Source organism: Natator depressus, chromosome 1 (assembly GCF_965152275.1).
Source record: "Natator depressus isolate rNatDep1 chromosome 1, rNatDep2.hap1, whole genome shotgun sequence".
NCBI lineage: Eukaryota > Metazoa > Chordata > Testudines > Cheloniidae > Natator > Natator depressus.
The window spans coordinates 252,377,105-252,404,451 of NC_134234.1; the positions used below are offsets into that span (position 1 = coordinate 252,377,105).

At 42.1% G+C, this 27,347-nt stretch overlaps 1 protein-coding gene across 2 annotated transcripts in view; it reads right to left on the minus strand.

The window, feature by feature from the left end:
* Positions 1-27,347, minus strand: part of LARGE1 (LARGE xylosyl- and glucuronyltransferase 1) — a 370,873-nt gene that overhangs the window by 334,512 nt on the left and 9,014 nt on the right. Inside the window, exon 1 of one of the 2 annotated variants that reach the window (XM_074941319.1) lies at positions 8,125-8,145. The exons of the other annotated variant lie outside the window; for it this stretch is intronic. Within the exon in view, the coding sequence (XP_074797420.1) occupies positions 8,125-8,130 (6 nt within the window). The 5' untranslated portion in view covers positions 8,131-8,145. Of the gene's footprint in view, positions 1-8,124; positions 8,146-27,347 lie in introns of those variants that run through there. 2 annotated transcript variants of the gene reach the window in all.

Here is a 27,347-nt window from a genome sequence, read left to right on the forward strand (position 1 = left end):
GTCCCCTGACTGCCCCGACCCCTGTCCACACCCCTGCCCCTTGACAGGCACTCACTGGCAGCAGAGCACCGTGGCCCCAGCCTGCTCCACTCCGTCAGCTCCCAGCCGCGATGCTCCACTTCCCGCCACCGGTGAGTGCGGGGAGGTCGGGGAAAGGACGTCCCCCACACTCGCCGGCAGCGGGAAGTGGAGCGGGCTGGGGCCAGGGTGAGTGCGGGGGGATCCCTTCCCCCAAGCCCCCTCCCCCGAGCGACGCCGCTGTGGCGAGGGAAGCGGAGCGGCCTGCTCCCGACCCCCCGCTAATCACCCAGGCCACTCTGGGCCTGCAGGGACCCCAAAAATGCCCTCCCACAGCTCCTGCCTCCCAGACCCTGGGGCAGGGGGGAGGCCTGTTTACTGCGTTGTATGCAACCCGTGTTATATCGGGTCGCATTATATCAGGGTAGAGGTGTATATTGATTTCAATAACAACACAGAATACAAAGTATACAGTGCTCAGTTTATATTATTTTTTATTGCAAACATTTGCACCATAAAAGATAAACAAATGAAATAGTATTTCAATTAACCTCACACAAGTACTGTAGTGCAATCGCTTCATCATGAAAGTTGAACTTACAAATGTAGTATTATTATTTTTACATAACTCCCTTCAGCTGAGGGAGCCTTTGTTTGCAAGGGAGGATGGATTTTTACCTCAGGGGCTCAGCATGAAGCAGGGGAGGAGAGGCTGGTGCAGGGAGGCTGAGCTCACCGGGCCCCTGTTCTCTATGGCAGTGTTTCTCAAACTTTTTGTGCTGGCAACCCCACTTGGACTTTAAAAAAATTGTGACCCTCCCCCATTAGAAAAAATTGTGACCCCCCCCTCCCATCTTCAGCCCTGCAGGGCTCAGGGCTTCAGCCCCGCTCAGGGCAAGGGGGTTCAGCCCCACCGGGTGCAAGGCTTGGGGAATGGGGCTCAGGGTTTCAGCCCCTCCTCAGGGCACAGGCCTCTGGAGCTGCGGCTTCAGCCCTCCACCGCTGATGCTGCCCTCCTCGCCCAGAGGTATGCAAGTAATGCATTAATTTTGTTTTCAATTCATTAGGGCTGTCAAGCGATTAAAAAGATTAATCCCTGCAATTAATCGCACTGTTAAACAATAATAGAATACCAATTATTTTTTAAAAATTTTGATGTTTTTCTACATTTTGAAATATATTGTTTTCAAATACAACACAGAATACAAAGTGTACAGTGCTCACTTTATATTTATTTTTGATTACCAATATTTGCACTGTAAAAAAAAAATACTATTTTTCAATTCACCTAATACAAGTACTGTAGTGCAATCTTTTTATCATGAAGGTTGAAATTACAAATGTAGAATTATGTACAAAAAAACTGCATTAAAAAATAAAACAATGTAAACTTTTAGAGGCTGCAAGTCCTCTCAGTCCTACTTCTTGGTCAGCCAATCGCTCAGACAAACAAGTTTGTTTAAGTTTGCAGGAGATAATGCTGCCTGTTTCTTGTTTACAATGTCACCTGAAAGTGAGAACAGGTGTATTCATGGCACTGTTGTAGCCAGCGTCGCAAGATATTTATGTGCCAGATGCGCTAAAGATTCATATGTCCCTTCATGCTTCAACCACCATTCCAGGGGACATGCGTCCATGCTGATGACGGGTTCTGCTCGATAACAATCAAAAATAGTGCAGACTAACACATGTTCATTTTCATTATTTTAGTCAGATGCCACCAGCAGAAGGTTAATTTTCTTTTTTGGTGGTTCGGATTCTGTAGTTTCCCCATCGGGGAACATCGTAGCTCCTTTAAGACTTCTGAAAGTATGCTCCACACCTCGTCCCTCTCAGATTTTAGAAGGCACTTCAGATTCTTAAACCTTGGGTTGAGTGGTGTAGCTATCTTTAGAAATCTCACATTGTTACCTTCTTTGCATTTTGTGAAATCTGCAGTGAAAGTGTTCTTAAAATGAACAACATATGCTGGGTCATCATCCGAGACTGCTAGAACATGAAGTATATGGCAGAATGAGGGTAAAAGAGTAAGGGACATACAGTTCTCCCCCAATGAGTTCAGTCACAAATTTAATTAACACATTATTTTTTTTAACAAGCATCATCAGCATGGAAGCATGTCCTTTGGAATGGTGGCCAAAGCATGAAGGAGCATACAAATGTTTAGCATATCTGGCACGTAAATACCTTGCAATGCCGGCTACAGAAGTGCCTTGTAAATGCCTGTTCCCACTTTCTGGTGACGTTGTAAGAAAGAAGAGGGCAGCATTATCTCGTGTAAATGTAAACCAAACTTGTTTGTCTTAGCGATTGGCTGGACAAGAAGTAAGACTGAGTTGACTTGTAGGCTCTGAAGTTTTATATTGTTTTGTTTTTGAGTGCAGTTATGTAACAAAAAAAAGTTGGCATTGGTCAGTTGCACTTTCACGACAAAGAGATTGTACTACAGTACTGGTATGAGGTGAACTGAAAAATACTATCTCTTTTGTTTATCATTTTTACAGTGCAAATATTTGTAATCAAAATAATATACACTTTGATTTCCATCACAATACAGAATACAATGTATATGAAAATGTAGAAAAACATCCAAATATTTAATAAATTTCAGTTGGTATTCTATTGTTTAACAGTGCAATTAAAACTGTGATTAATCGCAATTAAATTTTTTAATCGTGATTAATTTTTTTTTAGTTAATTGCATGAGTTAACTGCAATTAATCTCAGGCATTAACTGCGATTAATTGACAGCCATAATAATTTGTAATTCAGTAATGCACAGAAGCTCCATTTAAGATTAAGGTCCCATTATGGTAGGTGCTGTACAAACACTGAAAAACAAAGAGTACTTCATTTATAATCTTTGAGAGAGTCCGGTAGTGCTGGAAAGTAGGATCCTATGGATCAGTTAGTTCAGGCAAACAGGTTCAATGCAAAGAACATTTCCACACTGAACAGCCAGCTCAGCCCCCAACTGGACAGACCATTCTGCATCACCATATTGTTTTTATTAGCATGGACTGGTAGCTGTGTTTAAGAAGCTGAATTTTCTCTTCATTTAAAATCTCAAGTCAAAATGGAAGCTGAATCTAGGAGCTAAAGTCGGTGTTTCATTCACTAACCTTTCGCAGCCCACTAGGGGTTAGAACTTTTGATCTTGTGACTGATTACTGATTTGTATGCCAGTTCTGCACGTAAAACAAATGTTATTACTTCACTGCTCATGCTGACAGCTCCAATGAATAGTTAAAAAAACCCAATACTTGGCAGGGAAAGCATGCTGGCCGAACAAACTAATGCAGCAGTCTATTAGCCCTTTTGCTCTTGAGTTGGCAAGTCCAGTCTGGGTCAGTATTTTCAAACCTGAATGCCTTAAGGGAAAAAAGTGCATTCGAAAAAGTTGCTGATTGTTTCTCAACAATGATCTCTATGCCGATTTACACCAGCTGAGAATCTGACCCACCATCAGTAAGAACCATTCACCTAATAAATATCTGTTTTTCAACTTTGACTTGTTAATTAAATACCCATAGCCAAGGGTACCTCTTGCTGTATGAGCCAGGAACCGTATCATCTCCTGTGATATGGACTATCCCTGGAGTGGCATGGCTGAGATCTGTGAAACAGAACACCACTGCTGAAAATAAGATGACACTTGTACCACAAGAGAGATCCCTCAAGAGTATTTTTGGTTTGGTTCCAGGGTGGTTAGTCTGTTTTATAGGGGAAATAATCTCTCCATAAAGTTAAAAATGCACAGCCAAGAAAGACTAAAGGGAGATTCTGATAACAGTGAGAAGCTGAAGTGGCTGGATCTAGCTTAGAAGATCAGCACTGCAAAAGCTTCTCCATACTAGACTACCAACTATGGCCATTTCTAGGATACAGCATTTGGAATGCCAAAAATGTACTGTTTCAGAGTAGTGAGCTGTAGCTCACGAAAGCTTATGCTCAAATAAATTTGTTAGTCTCTAAGGTGCCACAAGTACTCCTTTTCTTTTTGCAAAAATGTACTATGTACCATAAGCACCGGCCCACCCTGCACAGATGACAAAAAGGAGAGGATTCTTGCAAACTGTCAGACTGTGCGTGTCGGAAAAAAATCTTTAGGATAGACAGGGGAAGGAACCCATAGGGTAGACCTCTCCAAAGCCAGCGCAGGGAGGAAAAACACCTTTTGATGCTGCCTCAGATTTACAGGAGTCAAGAGAGCTGGGGAGCCCCGGTGCCTTTACTAGACCTGGGAAGCCCTCTATAAAACATAAGAATGGCAATACTGGGTCAGACCAAAGGTCCATCTAACCCAGTATCCCATCTTCCGAAAGCGGCCAATGCCAGGTGCATTTTAGTCCTAAAGTTTCCTACATTACATGCAGGTTTGGTTGCCCCCCCTCACTGTTGTTGTAGAAAACTATTTATGTTAGAAATAAAGAATCCTGAGGCTAGAAAGAGAGAGTCCCTGACATGAAAGGAATCAATGCCAGAGCACTTTAAGTTTCTAGCATGGGTAATTTAAAAAAAAAAAAATTTCCCATTCCTTATTTTGGGTCTATCCCACATTTGGTCTTGTCAACTTGACAGTGGCAGATAACCGGGCCCTGAGTTTTCAGTTATAGGCTGACTGTCCAAATGTTACATGATTTGGAAAAAACATTTTGACTTTTCTGGTTGAAACAACGGAGTTTCAAATGTCACTGTAGTAAGTGGTTCTTCATTTATTTGTATTACAGTCACACCTAGAGGCCGCAACCGAGAGACGAGTCCTAGTGTGCTAGGCACAGTACATACATAAGAACGTAGGAACGGCCATACTGGGTCAGACCAAAGGTCCTTCTAGCCCAGTATCCTGTCTTGTGACAGTGGCCGATGCCAGATGTCCCAGAGGGAATGAACAGAACAGGTAATCATCAAGTGATCCATCTCCTGTCTCCCATTCCCAGCTTCTGGCAAACAGAGGCTAGGGAAACCAGCCCTGCCTATCCTGGCTAATAGCCATTGATGGACCTATCCTCCCTGAACTTATCTAGTTCTTTTTTGAACCCTGTTGTAGTCTTCACCTTCACAACATCCTCTGATAAGCAGTTCCACAGGTTGACGGTGCACTGTGAAAAAATACTTCCTTTCGTTCATTTTAAACCTGCTGCCTATTAATTTCATTTGGTGACGCCTAGTTCTTGTGTTATGAGAAGGAGTAAACAACACTTCCTTATTTACTCTCTCCACATCAGTCATGATTTTATAGACCTCTATCATATCCCCCCTTAGTCATCTCTTTTCCAAGCTGAAAAGTCCCAGTCTTATTAATCTCTCCTCGTATGGCAGCTGTTCCATACCCCTAATCATTTTTGTCACCCTTTTCCAATTCCAGTGTATCATTTTTTAAGATGTGGTTACCACATCTGCACGCAGTATTCAGGCTGTGGGCATACCATGGATTTATATAGCCGCAATATGATATTTTCTGTCTTATTATCTATCCCTTTCTTAATGATTCCCAACATTCTGTTCGCTTTTTTGACAGCCACTGCACGAGTGGATGTTTTCAGAGAACTATCCACAATGACTCCAAGATCTCTTTCTTGAGTGGTAACAGCCAATTTAGACCCCATCATTTTATATGTACAGTTGGGATGTTTTCCAATGTGCATTACTTTGCATTTATCAACATTGAATTTCATCTGCCATTTTGTTGTTCAGTCACTCAGTTTTGAGAGATCCTTCTGTAGCTCTTCGCAGTTTGCCTGTGACTTAACTATCTTGAGTAGTTTTGTATCATCTGCAAATTTTGCCTCCTCATCGTTTACCCCTTTTTCCAGATCATTTATGAATATATTGAATAGGACTGGGCACAGTACAGTGGTGTCCCCCAGGGGACTATTTACCTCTCTCCATTCTGAAAACTGACCATTTATTCCTACCCTTTGTGTCCTGTCTTTTAACCAGTTATCGATCCATGAGAGGACCTTCCCTCTTATCCCATGACAGCTTACTTTGCTTAAGAGCCTTTGGTGAGGGACCTTGTCAAAGGCTTTCTGAAAATCTAAGTACATTATATCCACTGGATCACCCTTGTCCACATGGTTGTTGACCCCTCAAAGAATTCTAATGAGGCATGATTTCCCTTTACAAAAACCATGTTAACTCTTCCCCAGCAAACTATGTTCATCTATGTGTCTGACAATTTTGTTCTTTACTATAGTTTCAAACAGTTTGCCCGGTACTGAAGTCGGGCTTACCGGCCTGCAATTGCCAGGGTCACTTCTGGAGCCCTTTTTAAAAATTGGCATCACATTAGCTATCCTCCCGTCATTTGGTACAGAAGCTGGTTTGAATAATAGGTTACAAACTACAGAGGAGAAACAAGATAGTCTTCCATGGAAAATAGATCTGCATATTTCAAGTACAGCTAGTTTAGCTCAAAAGGTATAAATAAACATCCGAAAGATTTCTTAAGAGACGGTCCTGAGATTACAATTTTTTTTTCCCCACTTAAATTACAAGTCATCTTGGAGAAGGACAAAACTATTTTTTCTATGGTACCAAATCTTTGGCTGACCAATTGGAGGTAAGGGGAAAAATGATTAGATCTACCTATTGTAAATTATACCCCTCCAGACATTATAAGCATACATTTTTCCAGCTTGTTTCAGGAAGCTAATCTGAGATCTATTTTCAGGTGCTGGTGTGTGCTATGATTAGTTGGTTTCCCTTTCTATGAGGTAGTGTTGGATGCATTTATGCTTTAGCTTTTTGGGAAATTTGTCTTATCATACTTCTAGAACTACTGATAAAAATGTACCCTCCCCAACCCTGAAGCTATTTTTATATTTTTTGCATTGTTTGTTCAAACAGAGGACTTGCTGCTACTCAGCATGAGTAACGGTACAGCAATCTGGCCCTTGATCGCCTACAGTTTTTTTAAATATCATGCTCTTTAATTAATCATAGGTTTTTAAGGTCAGTAGGGACCACTTTGATCATCTAGTCTGCTTCTTGCATTCCACTGGCCATAGAATTTCACCCAGGAATTCCTGCACCATGTCTACAGCTTCTGTTTGAGTGAGAATATATCTTCAGAAAAACTTCCAATTTTGAGTGAAAGATTTCAGGTAATGAAGATTCCATTGCATCCCTTAGTGTACTGTTCCAATGGTTAACTACAAAAATTGCACAGCATTGTATTTCAGACTGAAAATAAAGGTGCAAATTTTTGACAGAAAGAGTAAGTCAACCATTGGATCAATTTACCATGGAATGTGGTACATTCTCTATCACTGGAAATATTTAAATCAAAAGCGGATGTCTTTCTAGGGTATGCTCTTGTTCAACCTTAATTTATTGGGCTATATGTAAGAATCACTGGTTGGAATTCTATGGCCTGTGTTATACAGGATGGCAAACTAGATGATCACAATGGTCCCTTCTGCCTTAAAATCTATCAGATATTTTTGATTAAAAATAATAATTATAAATCAAGACTTCTGGGCCCCCTCCCCGCTCCCTAGAAAAAAGAGAAGGAAAGTAAAAACCAAATCAAATCAAAGCCTTAGATATCTTGACAAGGGAACCATTTGGAAAGTCTTACCTTCCAGATACTTTCCCCATGTATTTCATTTTCCAGCTAATCATTGCAACCACCCGCTGGGGAAAAACAAAATATTGCACCACTTTCTGTCATACTAACAATTTGGTGCACGCACTATACAAGAAATGGTGTGCACTAGATTATTTATATTTATTTATTATTTATTATTTATATTGGGCCTCACTATAAGTCACATCCTACAACTGCAATAAAGAGAAAATTAATTAAACCAGATGAATCTGGAATATATTAAAGCAAAAAACTTCACACGGATACAATGGAAAAGCTGAACAGTTGAAAATCACAACCAAGGCAGGAAATACTACAATCAAGGTTAAAACACCCACATTAACATGGCTACTTTACATGTCACCTATATTTTGTGGTCTACATTTTATGACCAACCATAATGTATTATCATACCAGAAAAACAGGATTAATTTTGGGCTACCTCACTGCCTCCTATGGAAAAAACCACACAGAGTTCTCCCGAGACCTTCCTGGGAAGAGTTGGCCCTTACCCTCATGTCCAGTGCAAACCAAGGTCACGATCCATCCCCAATTGAAGTGGATGGGAGTCTTTCCATTGACTTCAACATGATTTGGACATGTCTCCAAATAAGCAGCAAAGAGAATTGATTAAACCTGGAGAGGAGACAGAGCCCATTGTTCACATGGAAGACCTGTGTTCTGGGTTCCCCTGCTGTCCACTTGGCCCTCTCAGCTCCATTGGAGTCACACTGTCAAGAGCGGCCCTGCCCACAGCTGCCCCCGGAATGCTGTTTAAAGGGAGTTCTATGGCACAGAAAGAAGTTAATGCATTCATCGCAATGAGCTCTACCATGTACCCAGCAGAGGATGACTTTTATTGTTACTGTTGGGGTTTTTTTTGAGTGTGAGTGTGACTGAATTTCTGTAACACCGTTCACCAATGTCAAGGTGTTTTACAGCATGCAAAGAGGTAAGGAACTCAGTCAAAATATAAGCAGAGTGAAATAGCAAAATGTTTTGATTTAAAAGGGGGGGGGGGGGGAAAAAAAAGAGTCTTGCAGTGCAAATTTGGTTCACATTTGCACAACTTCCACCCCCAGCTTTGTTTCTTACATGCACAGGGAACCCTGCCAAAGGCAACTGGACACAACTCCTCTTATGTATTCATCTCCAAACAAGCACTTTTATGTCCACTGTACCTGTATTCCATTAGGTTAAACTATTAGCTTTCAAACTCCCAGCAGTTTATAAGTAGAAAAAGTTAAGGAAAGTTATTGAGGACAGGGCATCAGAACTTTAGACTGCAACTCAAACGCAAACAAAAAACCACTTTGACTATCAGGACAACATGCTTCGGAGTCACTGGTGCCATACTGGCTGAGTATAACAAAGAAGTGAGAGAGGCCAGCAAGAGCTTGTACCCTTTCTCCCAAGCTGCAAATCCTGCTAATCCTCACCTGAAGTGACAAGGCCTGACCCCCATACCTTCCACCTGGCAGAACCTTCTGCTCATCTTTCCCTCACAAAAGATCTGACTTTCCTGCATTCTTCTAATGACAGGACCCCTCACTCTGACCACTCAGGTTATACCTACATCGCACACTAAGCCCTAGCTTTGACTCAGGTTCAAGCCCGAGCTCAAGCCCCCCTTCCGTCCACACACAAATCAGCCTGACTCAGGTTAGTGAGCACTTAGGACTCAGGTCCTGGGACCCCGCAAAGGGGGGGTGGGTCAGAGCCTGAGTCCCACAGTGACTTGGGTCTGCGTCCACACTCCATGATGACAGGGCTTGCACCCAAGTCCAAAAGTCTGTGTAATACAGTATGGATGTGTTAGCACAGGTGTGAGACCTGGGTCCAGCAGCTGTTAATCCAGGTTTACAGTGCAGTATGGACACTGAAGCATGGGCTTGGAAACACCAGTCCACAAACCTGATTCCCACCAGGGTTTACCATGCAGTGTAGACATACCTTCAGAATTTAAATCTTCATCTACACCTCTGTGACTCATAGGGTTACAAAAAATTTCCTTTTAGAGTAGCAGCCGTGTTAGTCTGTAGCCACAAAAAGAAAAGGAGTACTTGTGGCACCTTAGAGACTAAAATTTCTCTAAGGTGCCACAAGTACTCCTTTTCTTTTTGCAAAAAACTTCCTAAGGCGCTGCAAACCTTACAGCGGGTGCTATCAACATGGGAGGCAGCTTGGTGCAAATGAGAGGTCATTGGAGTGAGATCTGGAAGCACAGGGGTCTATTCCTGGCTCTGCCACCAACTACTATGTGACCTTGCGCAAGATACTTCTCCTCTCTGTGCCTCTGTTTCCCCTCCCATCATCTATTGGTCTTGTTTATTAAGATCGTAAGCTCTTTGAAGCAGGGACTGTCACTTACTATGGATGTGCGCAGCACCTAACACAATGGGACATCTGACCTCAGTGGGGGTCTCTAAGCACCACTGTAACACAAACAAAACGAGCACAAACTCAAGCACAGGATAAAAAAAGTCTCTAATTTTCAAGATTTAAACTATTTTAGTTTGTGGTAACCAGGATTTGCACACGGGTTTTAAATTATAGGTACTGGTAGTCAAATAAGCACTCAATACATAGAACTAGCACCTATAATTTTCATTTTAATAACCACGGACTCTCATACCTCAATGTTAGTCTGGATCTCCAGGCACAGAAACCTGCTGCATGAGGATTAAAACCTTACCTACTCTAGACGTACAGCCATGTCAGGGAATCTGGTTCCAGCACACTTGCCCCCAATTCAGTTGCAAACATTGTTCCAATTTGTACCCAGGACTGGATCATAATAGTGCTTCATAACCAGGCCACTTATGTTCTATCTATGCTACAAATTGGAACAGGGTTTGTATCAGAGTTAGGACAGAACCACGTTATACCTACATTACCCAATACTGTTGTCATTCTAGCACAATGTCTGAAGTCCTCTTGTGCCACAAGGCTAAAATTGAGTAGACTCACTTGCAGCAAATTCAAATAAAGCCATTTGAGTTATCATAGCATGAACAGCACCCAAAAAAGGTCTTAGCTGGAAAATACTCTGCCCTCACCTACTTCCTCACCATATTCAGATAAAAATCCGTTCAGCTGTGTTTTGAATTATGAAACTTTTCAAACAGAAAAATGGAAAATTTCAGCAAAAATTGTTGCTGGGGTGGGGGGTTGGAGAAAGTAACTGAAAATAGATGTTTATGGGATGTCATAATTCAGCAGAGCTACAGAAGACAGTTTCATTTGCAACAGTATCATTTTAATTTGCTCCAGAATCACCCTCACCAGCCAGCTACTTACATCATAGAGCAGTGGTTCTCAAACTTTTTTTTTTGTGGACCACTTGAAAATTGCTGCGGGTCTCAGTGGACCACTTAATGATCTTTCCAAATGTTGTTTGTACCATTAGCTAACTATTGTAAAGCGCTTTGGATAAAAGAGCTATATATAAAAAAAATAATAATAAACTTTTTGTGTTCTACAAATAAAAGCACAACTCATATTTTAATATCAGTAGTTTTACCTTTCTAATGCGATGGATGTGCCCTCTCTCCCCCTCCGCAGCAGCTACCGAGCTGGGGCTGGGAAGGAGGGCTGTCTCTCCCTGGCAGCTGCAGCCCTGAAGCTGGGGAAAGTCCCCTCTTTCTCTGGCCATCACAGCTCTGCAAGTCCCCAATTCTCCCCACCCTCTCTTCTCACCCCACTGTCCCCCTTCCACCTGCCCCCTATTCCTCCCCAAGGCCATCACCTCACCTTACATGTGCGTCTTCTCCAGGGTCCAGGCAACTAATTAATGGAGCAACGCCTGCGCAACTCCACTAATTAGGTGGGTGGCCCTTTATTCTCTCATGTGCGGCTGCCCAGGTGCGCACCTTATAGGGAACTATCCGCAGACCACCTGAATGGACCACAGTTTGAGAACCTCTGTCATAGAGACAGAACTGCTTGCCTGTCTTATCATAGTAACTGCGTCTCATGGTTCTCCATGGACCTTTGTTCATAAAGTGTTTATCAATATGCATGCACACACAGCACGTAAGAAAGAAGTGGCAAGAAGCAGATGCTTTTGAACACTGGGGCAGGGGGGTGGGAGGGTGGAAATGAAGCTGGCAGGGGACAGGTCTTTGCATCCAACCTGTTATAGTTATTTTGCTTTTAACCATCTAACTGAGACTCACAGATCCACCAGAAACACATTAAATCCTTTGAACCTCTGAAATGATGCATTATTGAAGTCACAGTAGGGGAGTCAATTCAGTTTAGAAGACATAAAAGACTAACTCTACAACAAGTGTCATTTTTCATTACAAGGTAATGGCTAAAAAAAGACATTTTAATTTAATAAAAAGATGCAGTCACAAAGGGAAGAGGGGAAAAGAGGGAGGGTTGGGGGAGAAAAAAAAACCCAAAACTTAATGCTTCCTTCCAGAATGCACCAAAGAAACAATCCCTCTCAAATCAATTCTCTCTTTTAAATATATCAAAATGAGATCAGCAACACCCCAACTTCTCATTATCCCTAATCTACAAATACTCCTCACATGGTATCTGTTAGATCACTGCAGTGTATGCTCACTCCAGAGCCTCAAGTGTATGTTATTAGAATAAGTTATTCATTTAAGATCTTAAAATTTGCCTCTATAGACACTGTCATTGCATTGTTTATTGTTGTAAGTCGGTGACATCAGGAATACTGAATTGTGAAACTCACGTTACAGAAAATTTTATACATAATATTAAAGAAATGAATCCAATATAAATTCCGGCTTCCTCCTCCTCTTAGGTGATGTTTCTCTCATTTTGAGTTTTTATTGGTTATAGCAATCCAAGTGGCAAATGCTGCTGAAGGAATAATACATGCAAACTACAAATACCTCTAATGTATGTGCAATACACAAATACCTCCCCACTATTCCAATCCAGCTGCAGATGGGGGGGTGGGAAGAAGAAAACATAACCATCCCACTTAAATATCTGGTCCCCTGTGGCTTGATGGGAGAGAACTGAACAGACAAAGTCCTTATCTAGTTCTATGTAATCTCGTCTACTGAAGGTGAGATCAGAGGTGAAATGCAGCAAATGAAAATGATTTGAACCCAGCTGAATCTCTAAGTAGCCAAAATGATGTTGTTTTATTATAGGAGTATAAATGACTACTAATATGCTAGCCAAGCTATTATCAAATCTCTTCAGTGACAGAGCTCTCTGCTGAAGGGGACAAATACAAATAAGGTTTCAGAGTAGCAGCCATGTTAGTCTGTATTTGCAGAAAGAAAAGGAGTACTTAGAGACTAACAAATTGATTTGAGCATAAGCTTTCGTGAGCTACAGCTCACTTCATCGGATGCATTCAGTGGAAAATACAGTGGGGAGATTTATATACATAGAGAACATGAAACAATGGGTGTTACCATACACACTGTAACCAGAGTGATCACTTAAGGTGAGCTATTACCAGCAGGAGGTTGGGGGGGGGAGGGGGGTGGGCAAGGGAAGGGAAAAAACCTTCTGTAGTGATAATCAAGGTGGGCCATTTCCAGCAGTTGACAAGAAAGTCTGAGGAACAGTGCGGGGTGGGGGTGGGGGGGAAAAAACATGGGGAAATAGTTTTACTTTGTGTAATGACCCATGCGCTCCCAGTCTCTATTCAAGCCTAAGTTTATTGTATCCAGTTTGCAAATTAATTCCAATTCAGCAGTTTTTTTGTTGAAGTATTTTAGGTCTGTAATCAAGTGACCAGAGAGATTGAAGTGTTCTCCAACTGGTTTTTGAATGTTATAATTCTTGACGTCTGATTTGTGTCCATTTATTCTTTTACTTAGAGACTGTCCAGTTTGACCAATGTACATGGCAGAGGGGCATTGCTAACTACAGCATTTGCTCAAGAAACTCCCTGAAAAAGCGCAAGAACAAATCCGCACAGACACAACCCTGGAACCCCGACCTGAGGTATTCTATCTGCTACCCAAGATCCATAAACCTGGAAATCCTGGACACCCCATCATCTCAGGCATTGGCACCCTGACAGCAGGACTGTCTGGCTATGTAGACTCCCTCCTCAGGCCCTACGCTACCAGCACTCCCAGCTATCTTCGAGACACCACTGACTTCCTGAGGAAACTACAATCCATCGGTGATCTTCCTGAAAATACCATCCTGGCCACTATGGATGTAGGAGCCCTCTACATGAACATTCCACACAAAGATGGACTATAAGCCATCAGGAACAGTATCCCCGATAATGTCACGGCTAACCTGGTGGCTGAACTTTGTGACTTTGTCCTCACCCACAACTATTTCACATTTGAGGATAATGTATACCTTCAAATCAGTGGCATTGCTATGGGTACCCACAGTATGCCAACATTTTTATGGCTGACTTAGAACAACGCTTCCTCAGCTCTTGTCCCCTAATGCCCCTACTCTACTTGCGCTACATTGAGGACATCTTCATCATCTGGACCCATGGAAAAGACAACATTGAGGAATTCCACCATGATTTCAACAATTTCCATCCCACCATCAACCTCAGCCTGGACCAGTCAACACAAGAGATCCACTTCCTGGACACTATGGTGCTAATAAGCGATGGTCACATAAACACCACCCTATACCGGAAACCTACTGACCGCTATTCCTACCTACATGCCTCCACCTTTCATGCAGACCACACCACATGATCCATTGTCTACAGCCAGGCTCTACTATACAACCGCATTTGCTCCAACCCCTCAGACAGAGACAAACTCCTACAAGATCTCTATCAAGCATTCTTACAACTACAATACCCACCTGCTGAAGTGAAGAAACAGAGTGACAGAGCCAGAAGAGTACCCAGAAGTCACCTACTACAGGACAGGCCCAACAAATTAAATACAGAACGCCACTAGCCACCACCTTCAGCCCCCAACTAAAACCTCTCCAACACCTCATCAAGGATCTACAACCTATCCTGAAGGACGACCCATCACTCTCACAGAGCTTGGGAGACAGGCCAGTCCTTGCTTACAGACAGCCCCCCAACCTGAAGCAAGTACTCACCAGCAACCACACACCACACAGCAGAACCACTAACCCAGGAACCTATCCTTGCAACAAAGCCCGTTGCCAACTGTGCCCACATATCTATTCAGGGGACACCATCATAGGGCCTAATCACATCAGCCACACCATCAGAGGCTCGTTCACCTGCACATCTACCAATGTGATATGCCATCATGTGCCAGCAATGCCCCTTTGCCATGTACATTGGTCAAACTGGACAGTCTCTACGTAAAAGAATAAATGGACACAAATCAGACGTCAAGAATTATAACATTCATAAACCAGTCGGAGAACACTTCAGTCTCTCTGGTCACTGAATTACAGACCTAAAAGTGGCAATACTTCAACAAAAAAAACTTCAAAAACAGACTCCAACGAGAGACTGCTGAATTGGAATTAATTTGCAAACTGGATACAATAAACTTAGGCTTGAATAGAGACTGGGAGTGCATGGGTCATTACACAAAGTAAGACTATTTCCCCATGTTTATATCCCCTCCCCCACTGTTCCTCAGACATTCTTGTTAACTGCTGGAAATGGCCCACCTTGATTATCACTACAGAAGGTTTTTTTCCCTTCCCTTCCCTCGCCCCCTCCATCCCCAAACCTCCTGCTGGTAATAGCTCACCTTAAGTGATCACTCTGGTTACAGTGTGTATGGTAACACCCATTGTTTCATGTTCTCTATGTATATAAATCTCCCCACTGTATTTTCCACTGAATGCATCTGATGAAGTGAGCTGTAGCTCACGAAAGCTTATGCTCAAATCAATTTGTAAGTCTCTAAGGTGCCACAAGTACTCCTTTTCTTTCTGCAAATAAAAATAAGTGCATTAAGTAACAAATCATAGGAACAAATTGTTTAGACTAGAGCCATTATCCCAGAGGATTACAGAGTTGGTTTTGCACCCCCTACCTATTTGTTGTTAGTTTTCCATCTTTATTTTAATACGGTGGCCATTATTAGCAAATGCCACCAATAGCCTACTGTTCCTCAGTAGTTCTGGATGGCAAGCACATAATCTCTTTAATTTGTATAGCGAGGCTTTGGGTTTGCTTTAAAGATGCATACAATAACCTTAGTGATAACAGCCAAATTTTTAAATGAATCCTGCCAGTCTTGTCAAACTGTCTAATTCTTTAATTATTAGTTGCTTTTGTTTGTTTTGTATTACTGTAGTACCTACAGGCCCCAAATCAAAGATCATGGACCCATCGTGCAAGGTGCTGTAAAAACACAAACCAAAAAGACAGTTATTGCTGCAAGGAGCTTTCAATCTATAAGACAAGACAACAAAACAGAAGGATAAGGCAGACTGGGGAGTACAAGATGTCAGTGAGAAGACTTGGGGAAGTGTAATAAGCAGTGGTCACAGCACAACAACTCTGTGCATCTCAAAGGGAGTAGTGACTCTCTCAAGTAGTCCCCATTGTTTAAATATAAATGCTCCACAGGGGGTGTAACAACTCCACAATCTGGTCCAAAATGCAAACTAGGGTTGATAAGAAAGCCCAAATTTACTTAGGCTATGTCTACACTACACAGCTTCCGAGTCCATGCCGCTAAAAGGTGTGCACGGTAGCCGCTGTTTGTTGGCTCTCCTGCTAACAAAAAACTTCCACCCCCAATGAGTGGTGTTAGCGTTGTTGACAGGAAAGCGCTCCTGCTGACAAAGCACTGTTCACACCGGTGCTTGTCGTCTGTGTTTCGGGGTGGGGAGGGTGTAACACCTCTGAAAGACAAAAGTTTTGTCATTCAATTGCCAGTGTAGACATAGCCTTAGGATCTTAACCATGGTCTCTAAAGGAAATAAAGTATTACACTGAGCCCCAAAAGCCAACTTTTAGAAGGTTTCACCAAATTGTCATTAAACTAGTGCATGCCTCTCAACCTCTTTTTATAAACTGCAGACAACACAATAAACAAGATCTCCCTGATCTCGAAGAACAGTTTTCAGAAGATACTGTGATGCACAAAGTAAAAAAAAATGAAGTAACCATTTTTTTTGTTTTTATCAGAAACACTGCTTCTAATCTAGAGATTATAAACCACTGCTATAAGAACTTGCACATTAAACTAACTGTTTAGTGTTTAAAACGGGGGGGGGGGGGGATCTGATTTCTAAAGCCAGTATTTTCTGAATAGTAAGCAGGAAGGAAATGGTTTTAAATCTCCAGCATTAGAGTTCTGCTTCAAATTAAAGAATTGTTCAGCAAGATTGTTGCCAACTCTAGCATTGCTGCGTGGTAATTAAGATATTTCATTTAAAGTATAACTTGCACATTTGCACATGCTGTGATGTGATTCTCACTATGTGAAATTTACGAACACTGAATTCAAGCATATAGGTACTCTGTGTTATTATTAATCACGTTTATTATGATAATGCCTAAGAACCAATTTGTCTTGTGAGATAAGTAACCCTTTCTCAGGACAACCACCAAGAAAACTCATAGCTGAATTAAAAAATAATAAATAAAATAAAAACACACAATTCTTATTAAAGGATGGCTCTTGAGAGGCAATTAGCACCACTGACCACACAAAAGAAGTTACTTATCCTAAAAACCTTACAGGATCAGACACTAAGGGCTTATCTACACTGCCGCTTTACAGCACTGCAACTTTCTCGCTCAAGGGTGCGAAAAAAACACACTTCTGAGCACAGCAAGTTTCAGCACAGTAAAGCGCTAGTGAAGACAGTACACGAGGGCTGGGAGCTGTGCTCCCAGCGCTGGTAGCTACATCCCTTGTGGAGGTGGATTTTTTTTAAGAGTGCTGGGAGAGCTCTCTCCTAGTGCTCTGCCGCGACTACGCAAGCCACGTTAAAGCACTGCCACATCAGCATTTCGACGTTGCCAGTGTAGACTAGCCCTAAAGTTCTGATCCAAAGGTCAAGTCAACGAGAGAGTCTTGTCACTGATTCCCGTAGGCCCTGAATTGGGCCCTCGTGCCCTGGACTATGCCTGAGATAATGTTATAAATTGTTATATTTCTACAAAGTTGGCCCTATGTCAGGTTTTACTGATCCTCTATCAAGGACAGTTCATCGGGCTTGGAATAAAAGTCAGCCTTTTGTCCATGTCATATTCCATACTCAATTATGAAGCAAATTTTTCTAACCAACACTGAGTTGTTTCTTGATTTATATTACATGCAGCGTATGGGACGATACGCCAGTGTTTTAATCAGAACCTTGTGTCTTTGTCTTCCTGTCTGTAGTCTTAAAGGAATGTATTTTTACACAAACTCGGCCAAGCTAGGAAGGAGATTCTCTACTTTTTGGAATCCTCAGCATTTTCTGATGCAAAACTATAAGAATGACAGAGAATCTCAATTCTTAGTCAGCTGGTCTCATGCAGATATGGAGAGGCAGAGAGGAAAAAACAAAGCTGTAGGCATGAGAGAAGCTTGGACCTTCACAGCTGCTGTCAGAGACATGTTAACACACACCACTCACACTAGATGTTCTGCATAGAATATTCAAGATATAAAAAGTATTCTCAGGATTCACTTCCAAGACAGCCTCCGTGGAGCAAGATTCCAGAATACAGATGCTCATCTGCATCAGAAAGCTACTCCTGAGTCACAGATTGCAATGACACTTCACATGTCTACATCTGTGCTTTTCCAGAAAAACAAACAGGTCAAACACACTTAAAATTATCACAATCCCATTGTTGCCCACCAAGTACAAACCATTACAGGAGCCTCTTTAATCAAAAGTACTCTCAAATGAAAACCATCATAGCACTTATCTAAAGCATTTCGTCTTCAAAGCACTTTACTAACATTAATTAAAATGCCATGGTAAAAAAGATTGCCATTTTTAGGGAAGGATTCAACTGGAAGAAAAGGTAGATCTTGGTAGTAAACCGGATTAGTGCACTACTGTTTCACTCTGGAGACTTGGATTTTATTCCCACTCTTCGGACTCCAGTGGAAATGAGTTCTGCTCAAGACAGAGTGTATTAAAATAGCAGAGAATACTACAGCATATGTTGTCATTAAGGAGCACTGGCTCAAACCCTGGCTTGCACAACACCCTAGTCACACTAAAAGCACAAGTTAAAGCATAGCAATCAGTCCCACTTTCGTGAGTGGAAAAATGTAATCAGAAATGTTAATTTAAAGAAAAATAGGCAAATTTCATTCATACATTTTAAACTCCATCCCCCTGTAATGCTATGCATAGGAAAGGTAACCATTATGTCACTGTTGTTACCACTGTTACACAATTTCCATAAATCTTATGCAGTGTGTGTCATGCAAGGTGTCAATAGAAAAGTTATGATTTGCTAAATATGATTATCCTGTTTATACGCATGTATCATCTTTGTATCTGAAGTTATGAATATTGGCTACGTACTTGGATCTTACACATGTATTGTATTCCTGGGTGACACCCACCAGATAGAATTTACATCAAGGCTAGACAGCTATATGTTGATGGTCCATTAAGGATTCTCCAATCTCACAATGGACCATTGAAGAAACTCATCCGATCCAGGTTTCAGAGTAACAGCCGTGTTAGTCTGTATTCGCAAAAAGAAAAGGAGTACTTGTGGCACCTTAGAGACTAACCAATTTATTTGAGCATAAGCTTTCGTGAGCTACAGCTCACTTCATTGGATGCATACTGTGGAAAGTGTAGAAGATCTTTTTATACACACAAAGCATGAAAAAATACCTCCTCCCACCCCACTCTCCTGCTGGTAATAGCTTCTCTAAAGTGATCACTCTCCTTACAATGTGTATGATAATCAAGGTGGACCATTTCCAGCACAAATTCAGGGTTTAACAAGAACGTCTGGGGGGGGGGTAGGCCTGTCTCCCAGTCCTTGCCTACAGACAGCCCCCCAACCTGAAGCAAATACTCACCAGCAACCACATACCACACAACAGAACCACTAACCCAGGAACCTATCCTTGCAACAAAGCCCGTTGCCAACTGTGCCCACATATCTATTCAGGGGACACCATCACAGGGCCTAATAACATCAGCCACACTATCAGAGGCTCGTTCACCTGCACATCCACCAATGTGATATATGCCATCATGTGCCAGCAATGCCCCTCTGCCATGTACATTGGTCAAACTGGACAGTCTCTACGTAAAAGAATAAATGGACACAAATCAGATGTCAAGAATTATAACATTCATAAACCAGTCGGAGAACACTTCAATCTCTCTGGTCACGTGATTACAGACATGAAAGTTGCTATATTACAACAAAAAAACTTCAAATCCAGACTCCAGCGAGAAACTGTTGAATTGGAATTCATTTGCAAATTGGATACAATTAACTTAGGCTTGAATAGAGACTGGAAGTGGCTAAGTCATTATGCAAGGTAACCTATTTCCCCTTGTTTTTTCCTACCCCCCCCCCCCCCCGTCCCCCAGACGTTCTTGTTAAACCCTGGATTTTTGCTGGAAATGGCCCACCTTGATTATCATACACATTGTAAGGAGAGTGGTCACTTTAGATAAGCTATTACCAGCAGGAGAGTGGGGTGGGAGGAGGTATTTTTTCATGCTTTGTGTGTATAAAAAGATCTTCTACACTTTCCACAGTATGCATCCAATGAAGTGAGCTGTAGCTCACGAAAGCTTATGCTCAAATAAATTGGTTAGTCTCTAAGGTGCCACAAGTACTCCTTTTCTTCATCCGATCCAGATAGCTCTTCCTGAGGATGCCTCAGACAGCGTGGGGCCTTTGGCCACCTCCTGTGAGTCAGCAGACCATGTAAGGACTTGTGATATGCTCATGTGACCTTGGACTCATCTTGGGCCAGTAACTTTCCACAAACAGGGGCTGTGGGATTTGTTTGACACTGTAAAATTCCATGCACATGACAGAGGATATAAAAGACCCCTGAAATATCTCTATTTTGTCTTCATTTCCTGCTTCATTTGTCTGGACTGGATTTCTAACAAGGAAGCTTTGAACAAGGACTGATGACCCTTAATCTGTTTGAGTGATTCCAGAGAGACTTTTGCAAATCAGCAGTTTATTCCATCGCTGCTACAAACCCGATATAAGGACTTTGCAATCACTTGTATGTGTATGATTCCTTAACCACTCTTTTCTTTATTAAATCTTTAGCAAGTTTACGAAGGATTGGCTGACAGCGTGATATTTGGGTAAGATCTGAGATTCATACTGACCTGGGGATGTGTGTCTGGTCCTTTGGGATTAGAAAGGACCTCACACATGGTGAAATGGGTTTTCAATAACCCCACACTATATTAGACTTGGTTGTCTGGATGGAAGCCAATGGCTGGAATGCCTAGAGGGGACTGTGTTCCCTTCTAGTTAACCAGTGGGGTGTTGCGGAAGCACTTTTATTACTGGTTTGGCAAACTTAATTACAGAGGAAACCACTAGTTACTGGGGATTGGCTGCCCTATTTCTTGCAGTCTGCCCTGAGTGTGGCATTTTCAGTGTGGTCCACCCCAGGCATCCGGTCAAACCCCATCCCCTCTATAATAAGTAAAGCTTTAACATCAGTAATCTGTTCAGAATGAAGGACCATTTCCTTTGCCATCCCTCACTACCTTAAGAATTTCTAAAAGCACCCATCACTGGTAGCATCAAGGCATTAGATACAAAATTGTGATTTGCATAAGTTTGTCCATTACGTGCCCTCCTGGATTTCAACTGTTTTCTTTATCCGTTGCTCATTAGCCACAGTGCAAAAGAATGTGTCATGCAGCATGCTGTCAAGTGGGCCAGCTTCAGACTCATCATGGGCTCTGGTAATACAGTAGTTCTATGCTGGGGATCCTCCATGAAGAGCTCTCTGCCCCCAGAAGTTTCACCCTATTCTCTGTAGGCCAAATATCACAGCTGAGCTGAGTTTTGTTCATGGGCCATATATGGAGAGAGAGTCTCTAAGAGCAAGATTCTGCCATCCTTATAGTGGACAGTACCTCACTCCATGACAAGCTGCATTAATTTCTGTAAGACTACTTACAGAGGAAGCATAAGCAGTGGCAGAAACTGATGCTAAGGCAAGATATTTAAGATCCAGACAATTAAGGGTCTGCTCCAAAGCCCATTGAAATCAGCGTAAATATTCTCATTGACTTCAATGGGCTTTGGATCAAGCAGTGGCACTTTGAGTAAAATGATCAGGAACTTGAATTAGATCCAGATAGGAACTGGAAGCCAGTGGAGCATGAGGAGCACTGGCATGAAGAGCTCACTTTGATTTGTATATCTTAGAAAGCATGTTGTTTGCACTAGCTAGAACTTTCACAGTCATCCCCAGGCAGAATGAGCTGCAATCAGTGACAAATTCATGAATCACAGTGGGTAAGTCTACACTGCGGAGGAATGACTAGCTGAAGATGGAAGAAGGTATTTCCTTGTACTGTGACAATCTGCTTATTTAGGAACAGCAGTGAGTCTAATAAGAACCTCAGGCTATGCACTACCATGAAAATAAGAGAATGGATTCTCTCTGCAATGGCTGAAGTCAGTGTCATAACCAACTCCTCTAAGTGTTTCTCTCTTCCTATAAACATTATCTGTGTCTTGCCAGAATACTACCGTTCTGTTTACGGCTTAAATTTTCACCAGCAAGTTATAGCTGCATTCCTGATTTAAAGGAGATATTATGGACCCAGTCCTCAGTGATCAGAGAGTTGTTATATGATTAATTCAGATACTGTATGCATGTGTCATACAGCTGACGGGAAGGGGGGGGGACAGGAAAACACAAGGGAACCTGGATTGCCAGCCATATGGGATGGTTGACTCAACACCTGCCATGTTACATTCATTTCACCTGCATAAATTACCATCACTGGGCAGATGCAGTGGGAACTGTCTTCATCCTGCAAAACTAGCTTTTTGACCAATTTATTCTAAGATTATATTTTAGTATTTTCAATATAAAGTTAATACAAATAAATACATGGTTAAGTCCCAAATCTACAACACAGTCTGCTATTGTGTCACCATCTGCCAATGGATCACAATGCCGGATCTTGGCCTTATTGCTATTCTACAACATTTAAGAAATCTACCATTACATAAATTAGTGTTATATAAATGACTTAAGATCAAAATGACAATAAAATCACAACTGACAAAAATAAAACAAACAGTAACAGATATCACTTTGAACCACCTCAATACGCTTCTACCTCAGCAAACTGTAAGCGCCTCTAATCAGGAGCTGTTTCTTCCTATGTTTATGGGGAAAGATTAATAAGACTGGGACTTTTCAGCTTGGAAAAGAGACGACTAAGGGGGAATATGATAGATAGATCTATAAAATCATGACTGGTGTGGAGTAAGTAAATAAGGAAGTGTTATTTACTCCGTCTGATAAGACAAGAATTAGGCAAAAAGAAAAGGAGTACTTGTGGCACCTTAGAGACTAACCACCAAATGAAATTAATAGGCAGCAGGTTTAAAACGAACAAAAGGAAGTATTTTTTCACACAATGCAGAGTCAACCTGTGGAACTGCTTGTCAGAGGATGTTGTGAAGGCCAAGACCACAATGGGGTTCAAAAAAGAACTAGATAAGTTCAGGGAGGATAGGTCCATCAATGGCTATTAGCCAGGATAGGCAGGGCTGGTTTCCCTAGCCTCTGTTTGCCAGAAGCTGGGAATGGGAGACAGGAGATGGATCACTTGATGATTACCTGTTCTATTCATTCCCTCTGGGGCATCTGGCATCGGCCACTGTCAGAAGACAGGATACTGGGCTAGATGGACCTTTGGTCTGACCCAGTACGGCCGTTCCTACGTTCTTATGTACGTACTGTGCCTAGCACACTAGGACTTGTCTCTCAGTTGTGGCCTCTAGGTGCGACTGTAACACAAATAAATGAAGAACCACTTACTACAGTGACATTTGCAACTCCATTGTTTCAACCAGAAAAGTCAAAATGTTTTTTCCAAATCATGTAACATTTGGACAGTCAGCCTATAACTTGAAGGCTCAGGGCCTGGTTATCTCCCACTGTCAAGCTGATAAGACCAAATGTGGAACAGACCCAAAATAAGGAATGCAACAACAACAACAAAAATTTAAAAATTACCCATGCTAGAAACTTAAAGTGCTCTGGCATTGATTCCTTTCATGTCAGGGACTCTCTCTAGCCTCAGGATTCTTTATTTCTGACATAAATAGTTTTCTACAACAACAGTGAGGGGGGCAACCAAACTTGCATGGAATGTAGGAAACCTTAGGACTAAAACAAGTGACATCACTCAAAATGAGGGACATTTGAGAGGTTTGTTGTCTCAGGCTTTGCACCTTAGAAAGTTATTTACCCCAGTGCAAAGAAAGTTTAAAATGCTACCACTAATGAGAATGGAGAATTCCAACCTGGAAGCATTTTACATTTTCTAGCATAGGTATAAACAACTCATTGGAGACTCAGGCCCCTAATGTTCATTTATAGTGACTTCTGCCATATCTCTATACCAGCTACTCGTTGTCTATGCCAACTTAGTTCTCTAGTTTCTTAAACTAGACTATTTTGACAAAGAATATTAAGTTACAACTTTAGAAGAGCAAGGAAATATTTTTCTCCAAGCACTTTAAACATTTTATTTCCTTTCTGATATTTAAAAGGTAAGAACACTAACCTTATTCTTTGGGCATTTTCATTATCTTGGAAGCAGAGTAGATCCTACGCTTTAAAAAACAGCACAAATAATTATTTAAACTCTTTTTTATTACTGGTTTACTTTTTGCACTTTTATTACTGCTCTTACTTTTATTACTGCTAATACTTAGTCCTGCCATGAGTGTAGGGAACTGGACTAGATGACCTCTTGAGGTCCTTTCCAGTCATATGATTCTATGATTATTTAATATTTAGTATTGCAGTAGCACCCAGAGGGATCAACCAGATGCATGTGAAGCCGATGAAGTGAGTTACGCATATGAAGCTGATGAAGTGAGCTGTAGCTCACCAAAGCTTATGCTCAAATAAATTTGTTAGTCTCTAAGGTGCAACAAGTACTCCTTTTCTTTCTGGTCAATTTCAGTTTCTCATGCACTAGTACAGAGGTGGGCAAACTACGGCCCACGGGACCGTCCTGCCCGGCCCTTGAACTCCTGGCCGGGGAGGCTAGTCCCCAGCCCCTCCCCTGCTGTCCCCCCTCCCGCGCAGCTACACCGCCGCACGGGCGGCATGGCTTGTGCCCCCCCACCCCCCAGGCTTTCCAATAAGCCAGTCCTGCTGCTCTGAGCAGCATGGTAAGGGGGCGGGGGAGTTGGATAAGGGCCAGGAGATCCCAGGGGTGGGGGTGTGGATGGGGTCAGGGCAAGCAGGGGACAGGGAGCAGGGGGGGGTTGGATAGGGGGTGGGGTCCCCAGGGGGCGGTCAGGGGTCAAGGAGCAGGGGGAGTTGGATGGGTCAGGAGTTCTGAGGAGGGCAGTCAGGGGGCGGGAAGTGGGAGGGGGCAAGAGCCCAGGCTGTTTGGGGAGGCACAGCCTTCCCTACCCGGCCCTCTATACAGTTTCGCACCCCGATGTGGCCCTCAAGCCAAAAAGTTTGCCCACCCCTGCACTAGTAGCACAATGGTGTCATTTCTGTTCCCCGTGATTAAATAAAAATGTTAAAGTTTCTGCCTTCTCTTCCTGCTTCCCCCATTCTTCATTTATTATTTTTTAAAATAAATTAACACATTTAATATATATTAAACAACATGCAAAAATGAGACCTAAAGCCAGTAGATAGTCTAACTTCAGCACTTCAGACTTGTTATGCAAGTAGTCATAAAAGGGAACTTTGATGGAAAAAGAGGAAAATTTGCTTTGAAACACAACCTTCTTCATGAATGTATAATTTGGGGGTAGAAATCCGGATCTTCAATCTGAAATGCCACAAGAGAAGGAAGGAACTCAAGACTATGCTCTATCAGTGACATTTCAACCTCTTCTTCCTGTTCTGCGCTCAACCTATTATAGGATGCCCTGTGTATCTGGTATCAGTCCTGTGGAATCACTGGTGGAAAGGTTTCATAGCTTCGCTGTATAGCTTTTTGATTTTGTCCTTGTGCGTTTCTAGTTCTTTGTTGTTAATTAGATCACTATTTTTCCACTGAGACTGTTACAGTAGTGTAATTAACCTGTGATCTCTCATGACCCTCCAAAAATCCCCTTCCGGTTGTTTTGGAAACTTTAGCGACTCTCTAGACTCCCTGCTTAATTAAATGAGTGCCGCGTTCTAATCTGTCTTCCTTGTGCTCAATGGAAATTTCAACATTCATATGGTAGTTGGATGAAGTTGTTGAAAAACGGGACTTGATCTTGCCCCCCACACCCAGCACCTTAAAGCAGTTAGAAAGACAGCTGATCTGGTTTCCTGGGGAGTCTGCATGTGAGGGAGAATTCTCTGATGACATAGCAGCCACTGCCACTACTCATGGGTCCCAAGACAGGGGGCGTGGCAGTGAGAAAGAGGGCCTGGCCACTGTGTCTGAGCATCCTGGCAACCCCCCATCAACCACAATAGTCTTGGGCTGTTGTTGACAGCCAAAGTTTAGCACAGCAGACCTGAGGCGGCCCTACTTTACAAAAGGAACTAGTCAAGTGGCAGGTCAGCCCCAAGAGTGGGGAGTGTGGAGGGTGACTTAAAGCCACCTTCATTGTCTCCCTTCCTCCCTCATATTCCTGAGCTGTGTGGGTGATTGTGGACAAATTTTTTTAAAAATTTGCATAAGATCCTTTAGGCCCATGTTAGATGTACATCTTTCTCAATTAAGTTTGAACAGTGAATGCCCAAACCTCAAAAGTTTAGGATGACTGCAAGCAAGAAGTTCTTTTTTCTCTTTTTTTTTTTTAAATTATGTATTTTTGCTGTCAGAGCAAATAGCAGAGACCTAATTATCATACTTTTCTCTGCATTTCCTCAGCAGCTTGGTGTAGAATCAATACCATTAAGTAAGGAGGAATGTTTTCCTATATGAATTCTTGAAGCCATTATCAGGTCATTTTTCATAAATGGCCAACAGTCTTGCCTTAGGGCTTGTCTATATACCACGGCAATGTGCGCTAGAGAGGTGTGATTTCTAAAGCACATCAGCATGCTGCACACTAACTGATCCATGAAGACCCTGCTGGTGCAAACTAAAAGTTCCTTAGTGTGTGTTAACATGCACAACAAACATGCATGAGAGAACTTTTAGTTCATGCCAGTAGGGTCTACATGGGCCAGTTAATGCACAATATGTTGGCGTGCTTTAGAAATCACATCCCCCTAGTGTGTATTGCTCAACCACGTAGACAAGTGCTTAATGGCAATGCGGATTCTTTCAGTTTTTCCTGTAAATTTTCCTCTTTATTTTTGTAGTACCTCCTAGTATGCCTGAGAGTTTAAATCTTTCTGAAGGAGTACATCCAAAGCTAAGGGCTTCAACCATTTCTCTAAATTGATCATTTTGCGCAACACTGCCGGTGACGTTGTCAGCATAAAAGAAGGTTGCAACTTTCTTATCAAGTTCAAGGATTTGCCTTCCATTTATTTTTATGGCATAATCATTGATTGATCTATGTCATTTTGGGGTGGTTGCTGAAGATGAACACAGTCTGCTCCTGAATGAAACTGAGGTTGAATAGCTGCCTGAAGAGCTACTGGAAGGTCTGGAACAGGGATTTAAACTATAGTATTTCAATGATAATGATAGCATCAGAAGTGTCTTCCTTGCAGGATCC